At 41.3% G+C, this 22,815-nt stretch overlaps 1 protein-coding gene across 1 annotated transcript in view; it reads right to left on the bottom strand.

The window, feature by feature from the left end:
* LOC144517827 (multiple epidermal growth factor-like domains protein 9) overlaps positions 1-21,781 on the bottom strand; it is a 49,745-nt gene extending 27,964 nt beyond the window's left edge. Inside the window, exons 1-2 of the mRNA XM_078250002.1 lie at positions 21,069-21,781; positions 16,890-17,094 (exon numbers count right to left, since the gene is read on the bottom strand). Coding sequence (XP_078106128.1) covers positions 16,890-17,094; positions 21,069-21,642 — 779 coding nt within the window. The 5' untranslated portion in view covers positions 21,643-21,781. The remainder of the gene's footprint in view (positions 1-16,889; positions 17,095-21,068) is intronic.
* Positions 21,782-22,815: the final 1,034 nt, after the last annotated feature.

Consider the following 22,815-nt stretch of genomic DNA (forward strand, 5'->3'; position numbering starts at 1 on the left):
AAAGTAACTACGATAAGATGAATGTAGCGGAGTAAAAAGTACAATATTTCTCTCTGAAATGTAGCGGAGTAGAAGTAGAAAGTGGCATGAAAAGAAAAGACTCAAGTAAAGTCCAAGTACGGCTATTTGAACTTAAGTACAGTACTGGAGTAAATGTACTTAGTTACACTCCACTGCTGCCATGGATGTACAAATATAACCCACCACAAACTCACATCACGTGGCGGGCTCGAAGAGAAAGTTAAAGGGTAACTACCTTTTTTTCAACCCTATTTTCCTATGTTCTTGTGTCTAAGTGACTGATGGGAACAATAATATTTGACATTGGTCCAGTATTAAGTTTGAACGCTGCAGTCGGCAGCGGTGAAACAAGCTACAATGTGAGTTAATAGGACAATTGTCCAGCTTGTATTTACATTCACAAAAGTGCTCGTTTTGCCACAGACAGACTCAGATTATTATTCTAAGTGTCTGACAACATTATGGGAAGGGTTTCTAAGGAGGACGACCTTTCTCTTAAAGAGTAAGATTCTTTTTTTAAACATAAAAACATCTGCAAAATCGGTTTGCTAAACCCACCAGACTCTATGTAAATAAACAGTAAATTTAGAATAGTAAATTACTCTTCATTCAAAGTCGACAGAAACAAAATAAAACTACGAAAAGCCGTTATGGGTCATCTTTCCACTTTTCCAACCATCATAACTCTAGTTTTGGTTGGAATAAACACATATTTTACCGATTTACATGTGAAAATATGTTGGCGCTATACACGCTAAAAGTATTACTTTTTTTAAATGGAGTCTGGTGGGTTTAGCGCTAGCGACTTCAGACCTGTTTTTGGTTAAACAGAAAGGTCTCAAAGAGGTTTTAAAAAGGTCTATCTCTGAAGGGATCCTTTCCATAATGTTGTCAGACACTTAGAATAATAATCTGAGTCTGTCAGCGGCAAAACGAGCACTTTTGTGAAGGTAAATACAAGCTGGACAATTGCCCTATTAACTTGTATTGTAGCTTGTTTCACCGCTGCAGACTGCAGCAATCTTGCTTAATACCGGACCAATGTCAAAGATTGTTGTTCCCATCCCAGTCACTTGGACACAAAAACATAGGAAAATAGGGTCCAGGTTGAAGAAAATGGTAGTTACCCTTTAACAAAACACGACTACAGGTTTTGGTGCCTAAACTTAACTTGCCCCAGGACAGTCACCTTTTGTATTTCCCTAACCCAATTGATTTTGAATCAAAAATGTAATTACTGTCATGGTTGTGTATGTTTTATGCTTTATTTGTAGTCTCCTATGTCTTGTCTTGTTTTACTTCCTGCCTTGCGTTTTCCCACCTCTGTGATTGTCTTCCACCCCTGATGTGTTTCACCTGTTCCTTGTTTCACTCTCGTTACCTTGTGTATTTCTGTACACAAGGTAACGAGGGTAGTCTCTGTGTTGTCTTTGTCTGTTGTCAGGTCATTGTGTCTAAGTCTTAGTCTCGGTGTTCCAGTTTTTTGTGATTCCTGGTCTTTTGGCTTCCTCAACGTTTGGAACTATTTTTGCCTGCTGTCTTCAGAACCCTTTGTTGTATCACTTTTTATTTTTATTAAATCCTCAAGCTCACCACTGCCCTGCTGGCGAGTTTTTTTTTTTTGCAGGATGGTGGCTCACCCTGACATCCTTACCCTAACCATAACCAATCCCTAACCAACCCAACCAGAGCAGGCAACGAGTACTAGCCATTCAGGGATGAGTTCCCTAATGAATATTCATGAGTCTTCCCCTATCATCCTGCAAAAAAAAAAGTACGCCCTGCTGTCCCTGCATTTCTGGGTCCGCCATTTTCCTAAACGTAACATATTACATGTTACATGTTACATTGGGGCCTTGTGAATCGGAATTGAATCAATTTGGGAAATCATTGGCGACACCCAAACTAGGGCTGCCTGATATGAGGAAAATATGCAATAACATTGTTGAATATCGCGATTACATTACACTTGCGATAAATAAACAGATAAAGTGTACTCAGTTCTGCCTTTCTGCTGCTTCCAGTATTCCACTAAAATAATTGAGTTAAAACAAATAAAAAGAAAATTATTTTCATTTCCAACATTCTTTTATTGAACAAATTGCACATTGAACTGAATATAAAAGGCACCACTAAAAAAAGAATGACAGTTACATTATAAATTGCAGTTTTCTGCTGATATTTTCTTTTGCGATATGTCACAGCCTTTCATGATGCGTTTATTGCACCAGTTGATATTGAAATGACGATAAAAAACACAATATATTGTGCAGCCCTAACCCAAACGTACTTGTGAGATGCTGAAACCTTGTCCCTCGATGAGCAGTAATCCTGCTGTTAATTTGTGCCATCTTGGCCAGGAGGAGGGGGTTGTTATGGTTTCGGTGTGATTTCCCTGCACTGGCCCAGCCGCTCTGCGTCAGATCTGCATGTTAAGTAGGTCAGTATAACATGGGCGACAAAGCTTAACCCCATTTCTGCGGCTGCCGCCGAAGTGCTGGCCATCGGCTGTAACATGTGTCGGATAAGAGCAGAAAGTCGCAAACATCCTCTGTGCAACAAGGATGTGATCACCAGTTTAATTAGCAAGAAGTGAATAGTTGTCAAAAATAAAACAGGGAACTACAGCAAGCAGGTTTAGTTGCATTGTTGGCTGGCAGCCAAAACCCTGAAAGGGTGTGTTAAGCAAAACAGCATCAGGACTTGTGATCTCTGCTCCACCGTGCTGGCTCATGCCAGTCTCCGCTGTCCAGAGTCCTCAACACAAGTGTGGACACGTCCACATATTTAGGAGAGGTAACGTTTTCAGACGAAAGGCTACAACATGTCCAAGTCATGTAGTCATGTAGGTGGAATTTGGAATGTTTTCTAGCTTGTTTATTGTCATTATATAATATATTTGTGGATTGTGAAACAATACAGTGCATGCAACAGGGTTAAAGCCAGGTTTGACAAATGCTGACGTGTAAATGGAAAACGCTCATTAGACTCTAGCTATGTTTCCATCCACACCTTTTTATCCAAATTAAGTGATATCGAATGAAAAATGCCTTATGGAAACAGTAAAATTCGATTGAATTTCATGAATATCGACTCAAAGGAAATACGTTCGGTCTCATCGGATTTTATCTTGATCGATATACGGCTTATGCGATAAACGCTGATGGAAACGTTATTTGCCGAATAAATAATGAATTGCAATTAAGTTTTAGGTCATTTTATGGTTGCAACCCCCCATAAAACGAAGAAGAAGTAGTTGTAGTTCATTTCCACCCAGTATTTCCTCCCCGTTTGCACACATGGCGGGGGTCAACAAAGACAGATGGAAGTGGACCAACGAGGAGACGAGAGACTTTTTGAATTTAATTCAAGAGCAAAATATAGCGCTGTCGTCCCCACACCACAGGCCGCCTCCGCTGTCGTCGGGTGTTTACGTGACTCTGCATCATCATAGCAATGTGTTGATAGCGTCGTTGTTTTCTTATTATAGCTTGATATGTCGCTATCAGCTGGCACATAAGCACTATTACAACTTTGCAGTATTGATCATTTGTTGGTAGATGGCGCGATCCATTTTGTCTAGCAAAACTTTGTTCGCTTGAATGTTGTTGATTCAGTGCGAAAATGAATGGAAACCCCTTAAAATGTCTCAAATCAGTTCGATATACCAATTTGATCGCAAAACAGCATGTGACGTCATTACGCACAGGTTTTTATTTGCTTTAAAGCCGTTGGATGGAAACACACTTTCACCAGCTTTATTCGCATGAGTTTTTTTTACCGAACTTCAGATAATTCGATTGACAATTGGATGGAAACGTAGCTACTGAAACATTCCACTGAAAACTATAAAGAAATGTTTGGATTGAGCGGTTCTTCAAATTAACAATTCCAAAAGTTTGTGAAATTGGCATCTTGGCCAGAGTCAGATGTGAAATATTTCATTTTGTTAGATGTTACAGCTTATATTATCTGTCGATATATTTGTGTTGGAAGTGTACACTTAAGTGATTGAAAAATTGAATTGAATTATAAATGAAAAAGATCATCAAGTACAAGCTTAGCCTAGCTTAGCACAAAGACTGGAGGCAATCGGAAACTGCCAACTCCAACACTCAGGGGCGGGACTAGAGGGGGGCATGGGGTGGCACCTGACCCCCCTAAAATATAATTGCCCCCACCGGTCCCCCCCCAATCCATTGGGCTAGAGTGCTGTCAATCTGACAAACTTGATTTCCATTGGATCAGAGTAGTGTCCCTTTGCTGCCTCTTCTGCCAATGGCTGCCTTTCCATTTGGTAAACGGGGATCTACTTTAAACACACATTGTATGACAACTGTGTACTCGCTGTAGAGCACTTGTTGCTGTAAGAAATAAATTGTGTATTGCACTTCATTTCTGTTCCGTTTCCCGTTATCTGAAAACTGTGGACAGCAAGTGAGCTTTCCTTGTTGAAGTTTGAGGCAAGTTTATTGTAAGTGTGTTGCACTTTATTTTTATATGGTTCTGTGAAGAAAAAAAATCTTCCCAGCCCTTGTCACATGACCAATTAATGTTTCAATTATGATTATCCACATTTTTGCCTTAAGAGCCCATAAAAATGTGTGTATTGTATTTAGATACACAATTTGTTGAAAATAAAAACAAGTGAAATTAATAATGATGTGTTTTATTTAGCTAAATTACAGTGTGTTGTTCTATCCTATCCAATATTTCTAAGCAGATTTTCTATGCTGTATTCTGATAAAATCCCCTGGGCCACCCCTAAGCCACCCCACTTAAAAAATCCTGGAATCGCCCCAGCCAACACTTTAAAACTATTTGAAACCTGTCCTGTTTACAGGTTGTATCTTGTTAGCGCGCTAGTCACAAATCCATTCAGGAGTCAGTTGGGTCTTGTTGACATTAGAGATATAACAGAGCTCAAAGCCAGCAACCCTTCTCTGTGTACAGAAAGTTAGAGATGCTGCATTCAGGCACTGGACAGAGCAGTTGTTAGTCAATAAATAGATCCTCCTAAAACCACAATCTCTATTTATATACATGTTCAGCAGATATAATGGGTATAATGGATACAAAGTGGATACAATCAATACAAAATGGATATAATGTGCAAATATGAAACTTGGCAGTTGTTGAAAATAATTAAATTTTGCCCTTTTGGAGGAGCAAGGGTTGGAAGCTCGGTAGTCTCCCCCTGTTTCCAGTCTTTGTGCTAAGCTATGCTAAACACATTCCATCAGGGTCTGAACATCAATGAATAACTATGAGGTAGTAAACTAATCGTTTTCAAATTGAAATCGGGATCTAAATGAATGCGATTAGCTAATCGTGAAGAATGCAATAAATCAAATTTGAATTTTGAATGTTTGGTGTAACATGTGGTGGGTTTTTTTCACAAGATAAATGCTGGATATACATATCACAGATTGTTAACAGAAATGTCCTTTTTTCAGTGGATTATTACTTTATTTAACATGATGGTAGAAGGTGCAACATGTAGATGCTGCTATTGAACTGAGGCTTATCTGAAATTTCGGTTTACAGGAAAGTACTAATATGCTTTTATTCGAATAGTTTTTATTATTATAACTTTAGCTTTTGCGATAAATGTTTTGTGTTTGACTGTTCAATGTTTCATGCTTATTAAAAGAAAAACACTTATTGCTAGCAATTCATATCTATGTTCTCATCCTTGCATAAGAATATAGAGCAGTTTAGATGGTGTATCATGTTATAATGCTCCATGACATGTTTTATCTGTTAGACAGTTAATATTGAAATTTAGCTATACCTTAAAAAATAATAATCGCAAATCAAATCATAATCGCAATATCTGGCAGAAATATCGCAATTCGATTCAGCCCTACTATGAGGCATTTATTCAGAAGGCAGTATAAGTCCTGCACATCTGTGTATCTGCAATAGACACCCAGCCACAGATGGGGCAGTGCAGTGAAGCCCACTGACTGCAGGTCGCCTGAGTGTGGCCATCAGTCAGGAGCTGGACACGTGGCTTTAACACTGCAGTCCTGCAGCCCACTGCTGCTTTCTGGTGACAGCAGGATGCTGGGAGTGAGCTCCCTGCTTCCACTTGATTAGGCAGCAACACACTCTCGTCAAATGCATGACTAAAAGCAGGTGCTGTTGCTTTACATTTTAGTTTCAAACTGCAAAACCAGCTCATGTTTGATTCTTAAAAGAATTTTACAGATATTTGAGTACAGAAAAATACTTTGCACATACATATCACAATCAGGTCAAAAGTTCCAAAGAAACTCCTGCACGCTGTCTTACTTGCAAAGAAAATATATATAGTTTAATAGTAGGCAACGTTTTGGTACTGGACCATCTTCAGGCAAAATCGCGCCTTTTTACCTGAAGATGGTCTAGTACCAAAACGTTGCCTACTATTAAACTTTATATATTTTCTTTGCAACAGATATTTAAGCCAATGATAACAATTGCAAAAAATGATTGCAAGGCTTTTTTTCAATATATATATTGTTGAAGCTGTTAAGGAAAATCTCAGGAGCAGCACAACTCATTTCACATACGTGAAGGTTCGGGAGACTTTGATGAATTAAACAGGAGAAGTTAATGAAGACTCAACAGTGTGGGTGCCATCCCAACTTCTGAAGTTCCTGTCTTCCAAAAAGTGCTTTAAACTCATGCTGGAGGCATTAAATTTAGCTGTACCTTCAAACGAAAACAAAGATATTGCAGGTGCCCAAATATCTCAGCACAACAAAATGTGTTATGTGTTTACTTTCTCTATGGCCTTGGCAGCACCGTCTTATCATACAGCTGCTACGTCTCCCGTCATCTATGGAGGCACAGAGTTGAAGTATTCCTCTGCCTGGAAAGGTTATGAGGTTATGTTGGACACTGACCTGAATGAAACCTGGCGTACCATTGTCTCATCTTACACAGCATGAATTCATAAGCTGGAAATTCCACAACACAAGCAACTTGATATAAAACATCTACAGTATACCTGGAGCACTGCTATAATAGAAAAAAATAATGTTTTAAACTAAAGGGTAAAAATACAACAAGTTTTGTATTTCCTCTAGCAGTTGTGCCTAGTACAGACACCGCGATGGATGCATTGATGCAGAGTAAAGATAGACTGATGGCAATGATACATGATGCAGAGGCGGAAACATCTGCACCCAAAATCAATATTTCATTACAGACTGTGGCGCCTTCCATACAGTATTGTGAAAAGAAAGGCCTTACAGACAATGCCCACAGGAGCTGACCCAAATACAATGCTGACACGAATGCTATGACGGATACAAGTGGTTAATTCAGCTCTTTTGTCAAATATTGGCATGACCTGTGTGTGTGCATTTCACATCACATGATTTGTAGGAAAACTGCAGGCAGAATGCCACATACTGAGCCAACAAGAGGAGGAAATGTCATTAGGATTGTTGAACATTGAACATTTGCTGCATGACATAAGTATTTGATACATCAGAAAAGCAGAACTTAATATTTGGTACAGAAACCTTTGTTTGCAATTACAGAGATCATACGTTTCCTGTAGTTCTTGACCAGGTTTGCACACACTGCAGCAGGGATTTTGGCCCTCTCCTCCATACAGACCTTCTCCAGATCCTTCAGGTTTTCGGGGCTGTCGCTGAGCAATACGGATTTTCAGCTCCCTCCAAAGATTTTCTATTGGGTTCAGGTCTGGAGACTGGCTAGGTCACTCCAGGACCTTGAGATGCTTCTTACGGAGCCACTCCTTAGTTGCCCTGGCTGTGTGTTTCGGGTCGTTGTCAGCAGAAGACCCAGCAACGACCCATCTTCAATGCTCTTACTGAGGGAAGGAGGTTGTTGGCCAAGATCTTGCGATACATTGCCCCATCCATCCTCCCCTCAATATGGTGCAGTTGTCCTGTCCCCTTTGCAGAAAAGCATCCCCAAAGAATGATGTTTCCACCTCCATGCTTCACGGTTGGGATGGTGTTATTGGGGTTGTACTCATCCTTCTTCTTCCTCCAAACACGGCGAGTGGAGTTTAGACCAAAAAGCTCTATTTTTGTCTCATCAGACCACATGACCTTCTCCCATTCCTGCTCTGGATCATCCAGATGGTCATTGGCAAACTTCAGACGGTGCTAGACATGTGCTGGCTTGAGCAGGGGGACCTTGCGTGCGCTGCAGGATTTTAATCCATGACGGCGTAGTGTGTTACTAATGGTTTTCTTTGAGACTGTGGTCCCAGCTCTCTTCAGGTCATTGACCAGGTCCTGCCGTGTAGTTCTGGGCTGATCCCTCACCTTGCTCATGATCATTGATGCCCCACGAGGTGAGATCTTGCATGGAGCCCCAGACCGAGTGAGATTGACCGTCATCTTGAACTTCTTCCATTTTCAATAATTGCGCCAACAGTTATTGCCTTCTCACCAAGCTGCTTGCCTATTGTCCTATTGGCCCATCCCAGCCTTGTGCAGGTCTACAATGCTATCCCTGATGTCCTTACACAGCTCTCTGGTCTTGGCCATTGTGGAGAGGTTGGAGTCTGTTTGATTGAGTGTGTGGACAGGTGTCTTTTATACAGGTAACGAGTTCAAAACAGGTGCAGTTAATACAGGTATTGAGTGGAGAACAGGAGGGCTTCTTAAAGAAAAACTAACAGGTCTGTGAGAGCCGGAATTCTTACTGGTTGGTAGGTGATCAAATACTTGTCATGTCATGCAATAAAATGCAAATTAATTACTTAAAAATCATACAATGTGATTTTCTGGATTTTTGTTTTAGATTCTGTCTCTTACAGTTGAGTACCTATGATAAAAATTACAGACCTCTACATGCTTTGTAAGTAGGAAAACCTGCAAAATCGGCAGTGTATCAAATACTTGTTCTCCCCACTGTATATGTAAATAGGCCAGCCATGTCGCCCCTCCTTTTGGGGTTGAAAAGTACTGGACTATCATGGAACTTTGCATATGGTCCCCAGAGGATGAATCCAAATGACTTCATTGATCTTTTGACTTTACATCTACCACCAACATTACAATTTGACCAATACTTTGGTTTATGACTTGTGATGCCCCTGTGGTGTCATTTTGGAGTGTTTTTGCTGTTGACATTGTGGAGGTGTGTTTCTAACCTTCCGTTTGCAGGTCACTAATTAGAGCAACTCAGCTCTCTGGGCCTGGTGTGCTGAGGTTCCTTAAGCTGCAGTATCCTCTGTCTCTTCCCCTCTCTCTGCTCTGGCTGTCTCCACAGACACACCAAGGTTTGGTTTCATTTGGTTATGTTGTCCTAGGTTTGCCTATTGCTAAGTTAACACTTTACAACACCAACACACACTCACCTCTGCCACTCAAGCACACCTAAAAAAAATATTTTCTTTAAAAATTTTACAATGTAATATGGCACTTAAATGCACTTCATATGTTTAGTTTTTTGAGAGATGATATTGTAAGCAATGTAGGCAACAAAAATTTTGCTTTTTCCGAAAATTTAACCAAACTATTGTTTATTATTGCTCTTCAATAAAACAAAAGTATTTCTTATCCGATTACTTGATTAATCGATGGAATAATCAGTAGAATACTCGATTACTAAAATAATCGATAGCTGCAGCCCTACATGACTGTAATCTGTGCTCATATTCTGCTTTTTGGCTTTTTCCCTTTCCTTTATTGTGTTATATATAGTTTTGTGCATGTTATAGGTTTACAAAAGGGACTTACCATCTCCAACAGAAAACACTGTTCACAAACTGCTCCAAACAGCTCTATTGTAGTCCAGCCTTTACTTCAGAGACAAACGTGGTCACTTTGGAACACACGTTATAATGCTCGCCTAGCTGCTAGCATGGCACGCCCTCATACTCTGCTTCTGACTGGCTAGTAGTCCTTACCTAGGTACTGTCAGGGCACGCCCTCATATTCTGCTTCTGACTGGCTAGTAGTCCTTACCTAGGTACTGTCAGGGCACGCCCTCATACTCTGCTTCTGACTGGCTAGTAGTCCTTACCTAGCTACTGTCAGGGCACGCCCTCATACTCTGCTTCTGACTGGCTAGTAGTCCTTACCTAGCTACTGTCAGGGCACGCCCTCATACTCTGCTTCTGACTGGCTAGTAGTCCTTACCTAGCTACTGTCAGGGCACGCCCTCATACTCTGCTTCTGACTGGCTAGTAGTCCTTACCTAGCTACTGTCAGGGCACGCCCTCATACTCTGCTTCTGACTGGCTAGTAGTCCTTACCTAGGTACTGTCAGGGCACTCCCTCATACTCTGCTTCTGACTGGCTAGTAGTCCTTACCTAGGTACTGTCAGGGCACGCCCTCATACTCTGCTTCTGACTGGCTAGTAGTCCTTACCTAGGTACTGTGCATGTGCGACTCCCAACAAAGATGGAACAGAAGTGAGATGTCTCACTCTGTAGCTAAAACGGAGAGCTCAACACACAGGGTGAAAAGAGGAGCTGCAGCAATGTGCAGTACAACAAAAATATGGTGTTTTCTGAAAATGAAACCACGTAAACCTATTCTGGTACAACCTCTAAATACAATTATGAACCTGAAAATGAACATAATATGAGCACTTTAAGGTTTTTTTTATGTCTTGTTAAGCACTTTATAACAGCTGTGTTGAGTGCTTCATAAATAAATGTATTACTATTATTATTAAAGGCGCAAGTATACTCCATCAGCTGTATCAGAGGGAGGAGACTGAGAGAAACTCGAGGTTTCACAGACTCAGTTACCATAGTAACTGACTTTCTGAAACAGAAAACCCAGAGTTTCCCTCATCTCAGGGTTAACTAACTCAGAGTTTTCACTAAACCTGCTTTCTGAAACGGGCCCCAGGTTTAGTGAAAACTCTGAGTTTCCCCCTCTCCCACCTCGCTGTCCTATCAAAAGTTAAAGGCGGAAAAGCCCAAAAAAATTATCTTAAAAAAAACTCTGAGTAAACCTACTCTGAGTGGATTGAACCAACTCAAATCAGCTGTTCTGGAACCACAAACTTTCCCATCTCAGGGTAAATCAACCCAGAGTTCAGGGTTCGACTCAGAGTGTGTTAAACCTCCTTCCTGAAATGGGCCCCTGGACTGCCAATAGAAATAATATAAGCCTTTGATATTTTTCCCAGAGACAAGGCTGGCTATCAAAATCTATTTGTAACAGCAAGCTTTGTTTTTGCCAGATGCACACTTCATTTCCCCTGAATGGCAGAGCCCTGTACTAGTTGGCTAAAGACAAACCTCCACTGTCGAGCCAGTGAGCATAGCTCACGTCATTATCAGCAATTCTGGTGAAAGCTGAGTTAATCAACAACCTGAGGCCCTGATATGAGCTTGGTGCTTATTTGTACTGATGGATGGCTGTTTCCACATTTGATTTCTGCTGTTAGAGAGCACAGCGGGTCATTCAGCAGTCTCAACTTCATAACCCAACACTGAGAACAAATGGTGCCATTTGAGGGCAAAGTGGAGTCCAAATGCAAAGTGGGTTTTATTTTTCTGTGAATCAAGTCTGATCCATAGTTTGAGGGTATTGAGGGATCCTTACTCAAAAAGAAACGTGTGTTATGGCTTCTGTGCTTGCTGCTTCTTTGAGGTTATTGGAGAACAAATTGATCTTCCATAGGGTGTTTCTTTTTATATGATATTGCTGAATGACTATGCAAAATATTTTTTTGCTCTTTTTAATTCAAAGGAACTGATGCAGAATTCTGATGTCTACATTGATGTTTTAGATAGCTGAAAATAAGTCTTCTATTACAGTCAGTCCTAGCTGCTGGAAATATCTCCTTGTAATGTCATGTCATCTATATTTGGCCAGCTATTCAGAAAAATGCACCACCAACAACAACAGACTTCAAAAACACAAGGGACATTCTTAACAGAGCTCAGTGTTTGCAGCAGAGTCGGCATCATGTCATAACCAAAGCCAGGCACAAATCCAGATCTTAGGTCTTCACAAAAGAGAGCCTTTTAGAGGGGATCTGTGGGACTGCTTAATCACAGCAAACACTCCTTAACAGCTCAGACTGAAGCCTGATTTATGGTTGTGCGGAGGCTCCACGCAGAGCTTTCGCCGTAGCCTACGTAAATGGCCTGATGTTTATACTTGTGCGTTGGTGTGAGCGTCGAGCCGACATGTGTGTGGTAGAGCGAGGGAGACGTGAGAGAGTGACAGCGATTATCTTCGGAGCGAGTAGTGATGCTAGAGTCATAGTGAGTGTAGGAGCCACATATTGTATGCCGTTTATGGTCTCATTTATATTATTTATTGATTATTATATTGTGCACTTATATTGTAGGTGGTGGGTGTTTTCATCGCGGTTTGAGCGGAAGTGATTTGTTTGATTCTCCTGTTCACCTGGGGTTTTTTGGGCTTTGACAGAGAGGGGGTGAGCCTGGGAGCGAACACTTCCTGTTGACCGCAGCACTAACGCACTTATTTTGACTCACAAAGTAACTTTACATTTGGTAACTGCAGTGCTAGTGGTATTTTACGTGTGGAGGAATAAATCACTGCAATACAATCTCGAGCGCGTCACAGTGAGAAAAACAAAGTGTCTCCCCTGGTCTTTCTGACCACGGTGGAAATCTGTAGCAGGAAAAGTTAACCCTCTCCTTGATTGCATGTTGTTTATGGAGGAGAACCAGGAAATGAGTCGGGGGAAACGCAACGCAACCAAGCCCCGACGTGCGTCGCCGCGACGTGTTGTTACATTTTTCGAGAGGTGCACGTCAGGCTACGGGGTAGGTTTGTGTCTCCACGTACCTGCGTACGTAGCTACGGCGTAGATTTTACGCAGAAGTATAAATCATGCTTGAGTTGCACATGTGTGATTGTCTTTTGTGAATACAAATCTGAACTCTGCAGCTGTTCCGTCATGCTGCGCTGACAGTCAGCTCTCAGGTATCTGAAAGTGAACCTGCTTCTCCAGTGTGAGTCTATCAACACTCCTGACATCCTAACTGGTTGTAAATGAGAATGATGGAGTGAAATCATGAAAGCACACTGGCCAAGTCAGCTCTTCTCGGAGTATAAATTAGAGGGCCTGTCATCTATCCTATAACATTAGGGGACCGCAACTAAAGTGCAAATTAACACTAGACGCAGATAAAGGCTATCACTGCTCCTGTTAACCTGCATGTGTCCTACACTGTTTGACCCTGTGTACTTTTGGTCTGGGGCTAGTTTCTATGAAGAATGACTCTTAATTGCTGCTTTCCGACCGCAGGGATTTTTGCAGTTCCTAGAACATAAAATTCCTAGAACCCTTTTTTTCTGGTGTTCCGACTGGACCAATTTGGGGATTTTTAAGTCTCTCTGGCCACAGTTCCTGTAACTCTTTCAGCTCCTACTTCACGGCAGGGTCTTTTCGTTGTTCCCTTTTCAGCATCTGAACCTAGGTCAACGAGGGTCCGGTTTCCGGTACAGACAGACCAACAACGGGACCATTTTAACATTTTTGTCATCTTATTCATCATTAAATTTACTTCTGACAACGTTTTAGGCGAGAAACCAACTGTTTAGATTTCTAATATAGGCGGTCTTGCGAAAATTGATGCCGAATTGACAATTTGCTTCAAAGTTTTCGGAGTTCAGAAGCTCCATGAAGTGAGGCGACAGCCAGCAAGCGCCTGCCCCGGCTTCTAGCTCGTCGCTCGGCCAGTCCTGCTCAGAGACCTCGCTGTGAGCTGGAGGTCTCTCAGACCGCTCTCGTAAATAAGAGGCTTTTTTATTTCGCTGTTGACGGATCGTTTGTTTAAATATCACAACACATGTCCATCATAAGATTAACGGGAACCTGTGGTTAACTGTCTTTTCAGAGTTAAACTCCACAAGCGTGTCCTGCGGGCTTGACAAAACTCGCAGGACAGCCGCCACTCAATGCAAATAGAAAAAACGGTTTTGGGGGAGAGTAGTTAGTAGATCTGTTTAGAAGTGGACTTTTCCTATAACTAAGTTCCTGTAACTAATTGGTCGGAAAACGGCTAATGCTACAGTTTACAGTGGTGATTTAGACAATAGTGCCCTTTAACCTTTGTGGCAGCAGCAAATTTTGTTTGCCAGATATGCTGGTTATTTTCTACTTTTGGCAGTACTAGTTGTCAAGCAACCAATGGTACATAATCCAATTTGTACAATTTGTACAATTTGCAATAGTTTTCAGTTTAGCTACAGTATCTTACATGGATTGTGGTCTGTTGATGAATGATAAAAATGAAAAGTTAGCTGGAGGTTTAACCAGGTATGATGAGATGTAATGATGTACTGACTGTGTCATTTTTTTTCATGCAATCTATAAACTCATCTACCCAGTGTGCATCTCTCTGGCAGGATGAAGACAGTAAAGCCCACTGTGTTACATTTCTTAAGGTATGAAGATGTCTCTGCAGCTTGTTGGCTCTATACAAATCACTATATTATTGGTTCCGTTTTCACTGTCATTGCATTGTGTTCCCATAGCAGTTGACACAAGTAAAGCACTGACTGGCTTTATCTCGGCTGGATTCCTCATTACTTAATGGGAAAGATACCTTAAGCAGCAGGCTGGGGGGTATGAAAGCTGGTTAATCTGTGTAACTCGCAGTGATAAACTCCTAAAGGGGGCTAGGCTATCTGGGTTAGCAGTGACCAGCCTGGGCTCAGACAGTCTGAGAAGGACTGTGTTAGCTGTGTTACTGTGTGAAAGCTCAAAAATAACCCCCCTGCCTGCACCTTCCCACCTACATGAATTTAACCTCTCGACACAGCATTTCAGGCAAAGGACTACACCTGTTAGGATTTATCTTATGTAAGCCTACATTGTGACATATTTTCCAGAGCATGACAAAACAAATCATCCACACATTGGACATTTGACTCAAGCTTTTGAAAAGCAGTAGCATTCTTTTTCATGGTTAGAGGCAGAAAGTACAGCCGCTATTTTTACCACGTTCCTAACCCACACATGCAGCTTCTTTTCCAAGTTCACAGTTCTTGTGACTTGTGGAGAAACTGCATGTAAGGTCGGCCGTGTGTTTTCTGGCTTGTAATTTAAAGGAGTAAACAGCGTCTGAACATTTTGCTGCCTTCAGGGAGGCCTGCGGGATGATGGCCTTACTCAATGAGCAGAATAATGACTCTGCAGAGCTATGGTGTTATGATGAAGTGAGCAAAGCTGAGCCCCAGAACATCTTCTCTCAGTCTTTATGAGATAACAAACACTAATTCACAGCAGACAGTCTGTTTGGGCTTGGCAGGCCACAGCACTTTTGCTGCTAAAGGTAGTATTCCTTTAGCTGTAGACACTTTGCAGGCACATCTCATATCTTCCAGAGGCCATGTCTGGCTTTGTAATGAAAAACCACTGCACATATAATGCATACAGTACATTGTACATTGATAGATACCTGAAAATACTCACTAATGCTCAACATAAATTTCAACAGTCTAATAAACAGGATTTGTTTCTAAGTTTCGATCACAGTGACACAATTAGCTGTCTTGTTTTTCCCACACTGCAGAATGCTGTGGTGGGCTTTCTGTCCTAAACCACATTCCCTCTGTGGTCATCACATTGGTTCTCATTTACTCATGAAGGCTAGCTGAATAAATACACAACTAAGGTTGCTGCTTGCACTTACATGCAAATAAGTCTAATCACATGTTCTTTATGCAAATTAAGTCCAAGTTCAGCCAGTGTCTTGGGTCCAAACCAAATATAGATGTGACAACACACAACAATGTAATAAGCTAACCATCTATATCTTTATATATAGGCTACATGTCTACGGTAATTCTAACAATACAACTAAAGTTAAACTAAACTAAAGCTAATATGTAAACACAACAATTGTGTTTATGCTTGGCTACCGGACAGTTTTGTTCCCTCCATCTAATCACATGGTTCCTTAGCAAACGTGTATGGAACCCATATGCAACCAGAGAAGTGCACTTGGTAGAGTGCAGATCTCTGTCAGGTGTGTCTCCCTCTCCCCTCCCAAACAAAGATAACAATATTATTTGCGATAAATAAACAAATATTAACATGTACTCAGTGTTGCTGTTCTGCTGCTTTCAGGATTCTGCTAAAATACAGATAATTGCTTGTTGAATAACAAAATAATTTCCAACATTATTTTATTGAACAAATTGAACATTGGTCATAAAAAGCACCATTAAACAAATGACCAGTAACATTTTAAAGTGTAGTTTTTTTTACTGATATTCTCTTTCAACCAACTCAAAAATCTCTAAGTGTATTTTGCGATCGATCAAGGTCGCAGCCTTCTGCAATGTGTTTATTGCCAAGTTGATATTGCAATGACGACCAAAATGAGACCAAACTCTTAATGGATGTCAGTTTTTGAGCCACAACAAAAGGCCAAAATGTGGCCTGCAACCAACTAGGTAAGGCTACTTATTAGCCTAGCTGGTTGCCAGAAACACCTTTTGCTACTGAAGCAGTTTTTGATTACTTGCAGCCCAACCAGCTGGTTAAGAAGAGTGAGTCAGCAGTTATGACGGTAAACAGAGGAGTCAACAAAACAGGTTCTTCAAAAATTGTGAGACACGTGAGATTCTTGAGCATACATCACAAAACCTATTAGGCTATATAAACACACACACACACACACACACACATATATATATATATATATAAAATTAACTAACTACTATCTTTTCCTTAATTTAGGCAAACAAGTTAACAATATCTAAATACAAATTCAATGAAATGTATTACTGCTGAGATGACAACTTTCCAGCCAAACACAGCACAGAACTTAACCACTTGTCTTCAATTACAGTATGTTGACACAACAAATATACACCTCCAACATGGTTACCAGAGGGTGTGTTACTTCACGTGAAAACGCTAAAGAAAGCAGCCTGACCTGTCACAGAGGTGGTTCACTGCACCGAAGGAGTCACAGGCGCAGGGTAGGCAGCCGCTGGTGCCGTTGGTGAAGTGTCCCTCCTCGCAGTCCTCACACTGCAGACCGGCGTAGCCCGACACACACGAACACTGACCGGTGCTCAGCTCACACTCGTCCGGGTCCAAAATCCCCTCAGCGCCACTGCTGCAGTTACAGAGACCCTCTGGGTGGATGGAGGGGGGTGTCACAGTGCAAGAGAGAGACAGGAAATGGGAAACACGGCATGAGATGTATAAGCAGAAGTATAACTATACCAGTCTAAACAATATTTGGATTTTATTTTTCACTAGATGATCTATTGGGGATGGCAGTAGCTCAGTCCGTAGGGACTTGGCTTGGGAACCAGAGAGCCGATGGCTCAAGTCCCCGTACAGACCAAGTACTGAGTGTGGACTGCTAGCTGGGCACTGCCAAGGAACCCCCAAGTGCTCGGGGCACCTGTCCATAGGCAGCCCCCTCACTCTGAAATCTCTTCATTTGCACATTTATAGAAAATGTGCATGTACAGGTCCTGGGCATGTGTATTTTCAGTCATGAGCCTGCTTCTATATCCTATACTGTAATTAAAAATGATTTGTAAGTTTGAATAAGCATTATTTATGCACACTGGCATCAGATTTGTTTTATACTACTTGATGTTGTATATTAGGGCTTCTAAAGGTCCGGACCAAGGTCTGCATCGGGACTGAGCGGTAAGTCAATCTGGACCCAGCCCATACCTTGTGTTATGAATAAAATATATGTGTAATGTTTTCTATTTTTTAATAAATGTTAGAGATGTAAAGTATACAGTATTGTAGAGAAGTTGATCCATCATCCATACAGATCTGATTTTGTGTGGTGTATAAAATGTTCTAAATAATTGACAAAATGTAAATAGGATCAACAGGTTTGGACTTATTTTTACAACTGAAAATATTTTGTTTGTTATTATACAGAGAAAGTAGGCTACCGAAAAAGTACCATTGGGTCCCAGTTCTCGAATTCCAGGTACTGGTATTGGTACCAAAGTTGACCATGAAAACCAAGTAACGAAACGTTATTTTGTTATTTTCAATCGTCCTGGACCTCTGACCTTGAATAAAAATCTGATGCGGACCTTTGAGTAATAAGTTTGGACCCCTGGATGGTATACACATACATGAATTCATCATGTACAATATGATGAATTCACCTCATGAAGATTTATGTCAGTCTAAAACAAAGATGGTAAACTGAGTCCTGCTGTGTTGTCGAGGAAAGATTTTGTACAGTTCAAACTGGTGCACACAAGAAACCAGAGGATATAATGACAGACATGGGGATGACCCGCAGAGTACAGAGCGGCAATCTATTATTCATCTGATCTCAGGTTAGGTGTGGCGAGTGACAACTGAATGCCTGACTACTGTCTCCATTCTGTGCTTAGCTGTCAGACAAAGAGCTGCGAGAGCAAAATAAAAATGTTTTTCATACACGCAGATTGCACACAATACCTCAGCTAGCAGCTAAGTGAAGAGGAAAGGACAGCTGAATTTTAATGTATTCCGGTCCTGGCGTCCCACTCAGATTATGCTCCTCTTTCACTGATGCTTGGACTTTTATGTAACTTAGAAAGGCCTATGGTTATGCAAGCCTGTGGAGTATAGCCTACTGTCAGGCCCTTTGCTACAGTGACGGCCACTGAAGAACTGTCGGCCCCCATCATGCCTGAGAATGTGTGAGATCCAGTGAATGCATATGACCCCACACACTGCAGTCAGGGTTCCTCTAGGTGTGGGATGGGGGCCATGGGGGGGTGATCTGTAAAGCCACACAACAGGTTTGATGTATATTGGACTGGACTTGTGTGTAGGGGAGAGAGAAGGGGGGGGGGGAACTGCATCAGAATTCACCTCTCTCCCATCTATCCGTCTGCTGTAAAGTGGTGTGACAGCATTGCGGGTATTCAGACACGCCAGTGGCAGGCTGTTCAGGACAAGTCATGTCTCAAAACTCTTGTCCTGCCCGATTTACTACTCGCCTGCCTGTGCTGCTACAGAGAAAACAGCAGTGGAAGGCCCCCCTGCACGGAAACAATTGCTGTACTTTCAATTATGGTTTGGGCGTTGCAAGTTATTGGCTTTCAGAAAGTACATAGAGATGTATCAAAGGAAATAAAGCATGTAGAAGCACTAGTATCTGTCTGTAAGGCCCCTGCCCTGGCAGAGAATGCATTGTTAGTTGGGCGAGACGTCAACCCAGGTGACGCGTTGGTTGGTGTGTTATTGTCATGTGAGTGGCCTTTTCACATGAACAATAAAGAGTGCAGAGGTTCCTGGAGGTGCTTTCAATGAGGCACAGTAAAGCTTTAATGTATGATCTCACACAAAGGTGCAGATTTCATTTGGACTTCGGGATCCAAATGAATGCCAATAAATAACACTGACTGATTTACTAAAGGAATTGCCTAATCACGCCACCATTTAAGCTCAATTTGTCTGCAATACTGACCCAGAATACAAAGTAATATATCCCAAGTAAGTAGGCCTACATGGATAATATGGCTGCAACTAATTTGTCAGTATTGATTAATATGCCCCTATTTTCCCATCCACTGTCACATGAGACAAAGAAAAGCAGCAAATCTTCACAACTGAAAAGCTGGAACAATCGTTGTTTGGCATTTTTGTAAGAAAAAACAACGATTAGCTAAACAGAACAACAATGAAAAAATGCCACATACAACAAAAGCATGTCAGCACCAAATACAAATATATCATTAAAATCTATTCACAAGGATCACACCTGAAATATTCCATTGAACATCTGGATATCTTTAAGCAGCCACTCAATGCACATTTTCAGATACTGCACATACCACAGAGACAAACAGGACCCCGGTCCTGGGACTTCCTCTTCAACATTAGAACCAGCCATTTATGACCGCAGCACACCAAAACTAATCCTCCTCCTATCACTGAGATTAATGCTGACAGTAAGGTAGTATAGAGTGTGGAGAACAAAGGGTCAATGTAAGAAACATGACTGGACTGGACCCCGGACGGGTCAATATCAGTCAGAATATGAAATTAAACAGATTTTATTATTTCTGGTTTGTGGTCATCATGAAGTCAACAACTAGAACATGGTATTTTCTGGGAAGAAAGATAATGAGGTTTTGACAGACAGTACAGGAAAAAGAAGATCTTGCGAACAACATATGAAGCCATTTTTATTTTATATTCATATTCTTAAAAGGGGGTGGGGAATATTATATATCATATTTTTTGTTAAAAAGGTATTAGTAAACTCCATCTCCTAATTGCAAGTGGGAACATCCTCTTGGTTTGTTTTGGCTTCTGCAGACTTTCCCCAACCATTTAGGACAGGATCCCTCAGCTTGTGCTGCTGTGTTAGCTGGAGAACAACACATCCACATGGATGCTGGGATGTGTGAGAGGAGGGGCTCCACTGTCAATTGCTCATTCATGGCTTGGCCTGCCTGGCCATTTTGGTTAAACGGCCTTGTTCTGTGTCTGCCATGCAAACAACAATAGAGGGGATGAAGCAGCTATTTTAGCAGCTTCTTGTAATTTCTCCTGTCAATATCAAACATGTCTGGTCTAACACAAAAGGATCACGGGTCTGTATGGGTGTTATGTGCACTGATGGATTGGATAAATTGACTGAATAACAACAGGATCAACCTTGCACCCCCTCATAGCCCCCCTTTTCCAGCCCACTGTATTATGTGGCACACTCATCCTATAATAAAAGCCCTCTGGAATATAATATATACTACACAAAAGGCGAAAAATGCACATTGGGCAAATTGTTCATGAATAGGGATTTGATGATTATCTGATGGGGTACACCGTGCAATCTGAGGGGTCTGCCCATTGTTGCGATCTGGTTTGTTCGGTCGTTCTCTGCGTCAAAACCACCGTGCGATCACCCTGCTCCTTCAGGCAGCCTAAATTAGACATGGATGTCTTCTTCTTCACAGACTCGTCTGAACATGAATGTGCAAATGAATACACAAAATGCATGCAGCCCATTATTTTTGTAATGTGTATTTAAGGAAAGCTAAAAAATAAAATAAATTAAAAAAATATCAGAATGATCCTGTTTTCACTGTTCCTGGTAGCTATTTTATTCGAAGGTAATGTTACTCACCTTGACTATTCTCTATTGAGGTAACAAATGTGCCAATATTATCTGCTGCCCAGGCATCATTTGCTGTGCGCTGGGAAACCATGGACACCATGGTCTGCAGCATTTTCTCCGGAGCAAAAAGTGATGTTTGTACATCGGTGGATCTTTTGCGTGCGCCGTTTAATCTGGAAATCGGCGCTGTTATTTGTTCTTTAGTGGCTGAAATGATTCCAGTATCAGGGGCTGTAGTAGTAGACGTAGTGGTGGTGGTCGGGTCCGTTGTTGGAGGCTGGAAGGTGGTTGCCGTTTTAGAAACAGACCTAGTAGTGGTGGTGGTGGTCGGCCCGGCAGAAACAATAGCAGGCGACGGTGTGAGTCCGGTTAGAGGCCCGAGAGCAGGTTCGCTCTCGGGTAAAGTACGAGGCATGTCGGTGTGGAAGGTCTCCCAGGTGTCGGAGGCTGAGCCGGGCTTCCTGGAGATAGGCGACGCATCGTAGGGACTGATGCGAGGTGCAGCTTCGGAAAATCCGATATATACATACAAAATAAATAGCAGAACCGGAGATATGTACATCATTAAGGACGTTAACCTCATATTCAGTTTCAGCTCTCCATGTAAGCCCCAGTAGTGGTCTCTCTCAGACCTTTCCCTGAATGGACGCGTACTCCACCATTGATGTCCCCGGCGGCGTACGCTGCTGTTTGTTGCCCTGAACCACGGTCAACTCTTCACCTGCTCTGCAACCTACCATGAGCCGCGCGAGATTGACGTACGCGTTAGCCAATGGGAGTCCTGGAAAAATGCCTCTGGGCGCTCTTCATTCACTGGTTGGACAGTCATTGTAACAACCTATGAGAAACAATATATATTGTAAATTAAACCTCACTCCTTTGAAAAATTATCAAAACATAACCGGTTGCATTCATAAACTTAACAACTTGAAGAAGCATATTTTGTAAAAAAAAATAATTAAAAAAATAATAATAATAATACAGTGTGATACAATCATATTTGTAGATCATGTGTACCTATCATCCCAGGTATCCTCCTCCATATGTCATGGAAATGCCCGGTGGCATTGGGATTAATGTTTTAGTGAAATGTAGGCTACATAACCTATCCCGGTCTATGCTTGCAACGCCATAGACTTGCTTGGCTTCGTGCCTGAATTTTAAACTATCCTGGAATGACTCATTCATCTTGACTGTTTGGTTAAATAAGGCAAAGCGCTCAGCTGTGGGTGAAAGTCCACCTTTTCAGGTAGGCTAGTTTTACTTTACCACCTTAAAACACAGCACAATATTTGTAACTATCAGCAGTTTTTTTACCTAGGTTATGAGACTGTCTTTTTTATTTTGTTTGACAATGGCCTTGACTCTTTGGTTGGAGTAGAGTGCTGGACATGGATTTGGTTTATAATCATTCCACTCGCCATCCGGTGGTCACAATGTGAAACTGCATGTAAAGACTGATTTTTAAAGTTAGTAAAGTCATTTTCTTTATGTAGCCTATTCAACAACATCATTAATATATATATATATATATATATATATATATATATATATATATATATATATATATATAGTCAAACCTGTATTATTTCCCAAAAGTGTTGTAGTTACTCACTAGGAACATCATAAGAACGCTAAGGATTATTACGATAATGATAACTGATTTGACTCAGTAATACTTCCAGTAGGAACAATCAAAAATCAAAAATAATACTTCCTCAAAATACATACACTCTTTCTTTTTCTCAGACATTCT

The sequence above is a fragment of the Sander vitreus genome, chromosome 5, assembly GCF_031162955.1.
Source record: "Sander vitreus isolate 19-12246 chromosome 5, sanVit1, whole genome shotgun sequence".
NCBI lineage: Eukaryota > Metazoa > Chordata > Actinopteri > Perciformes > Percidae > Sander > Sander vitreus.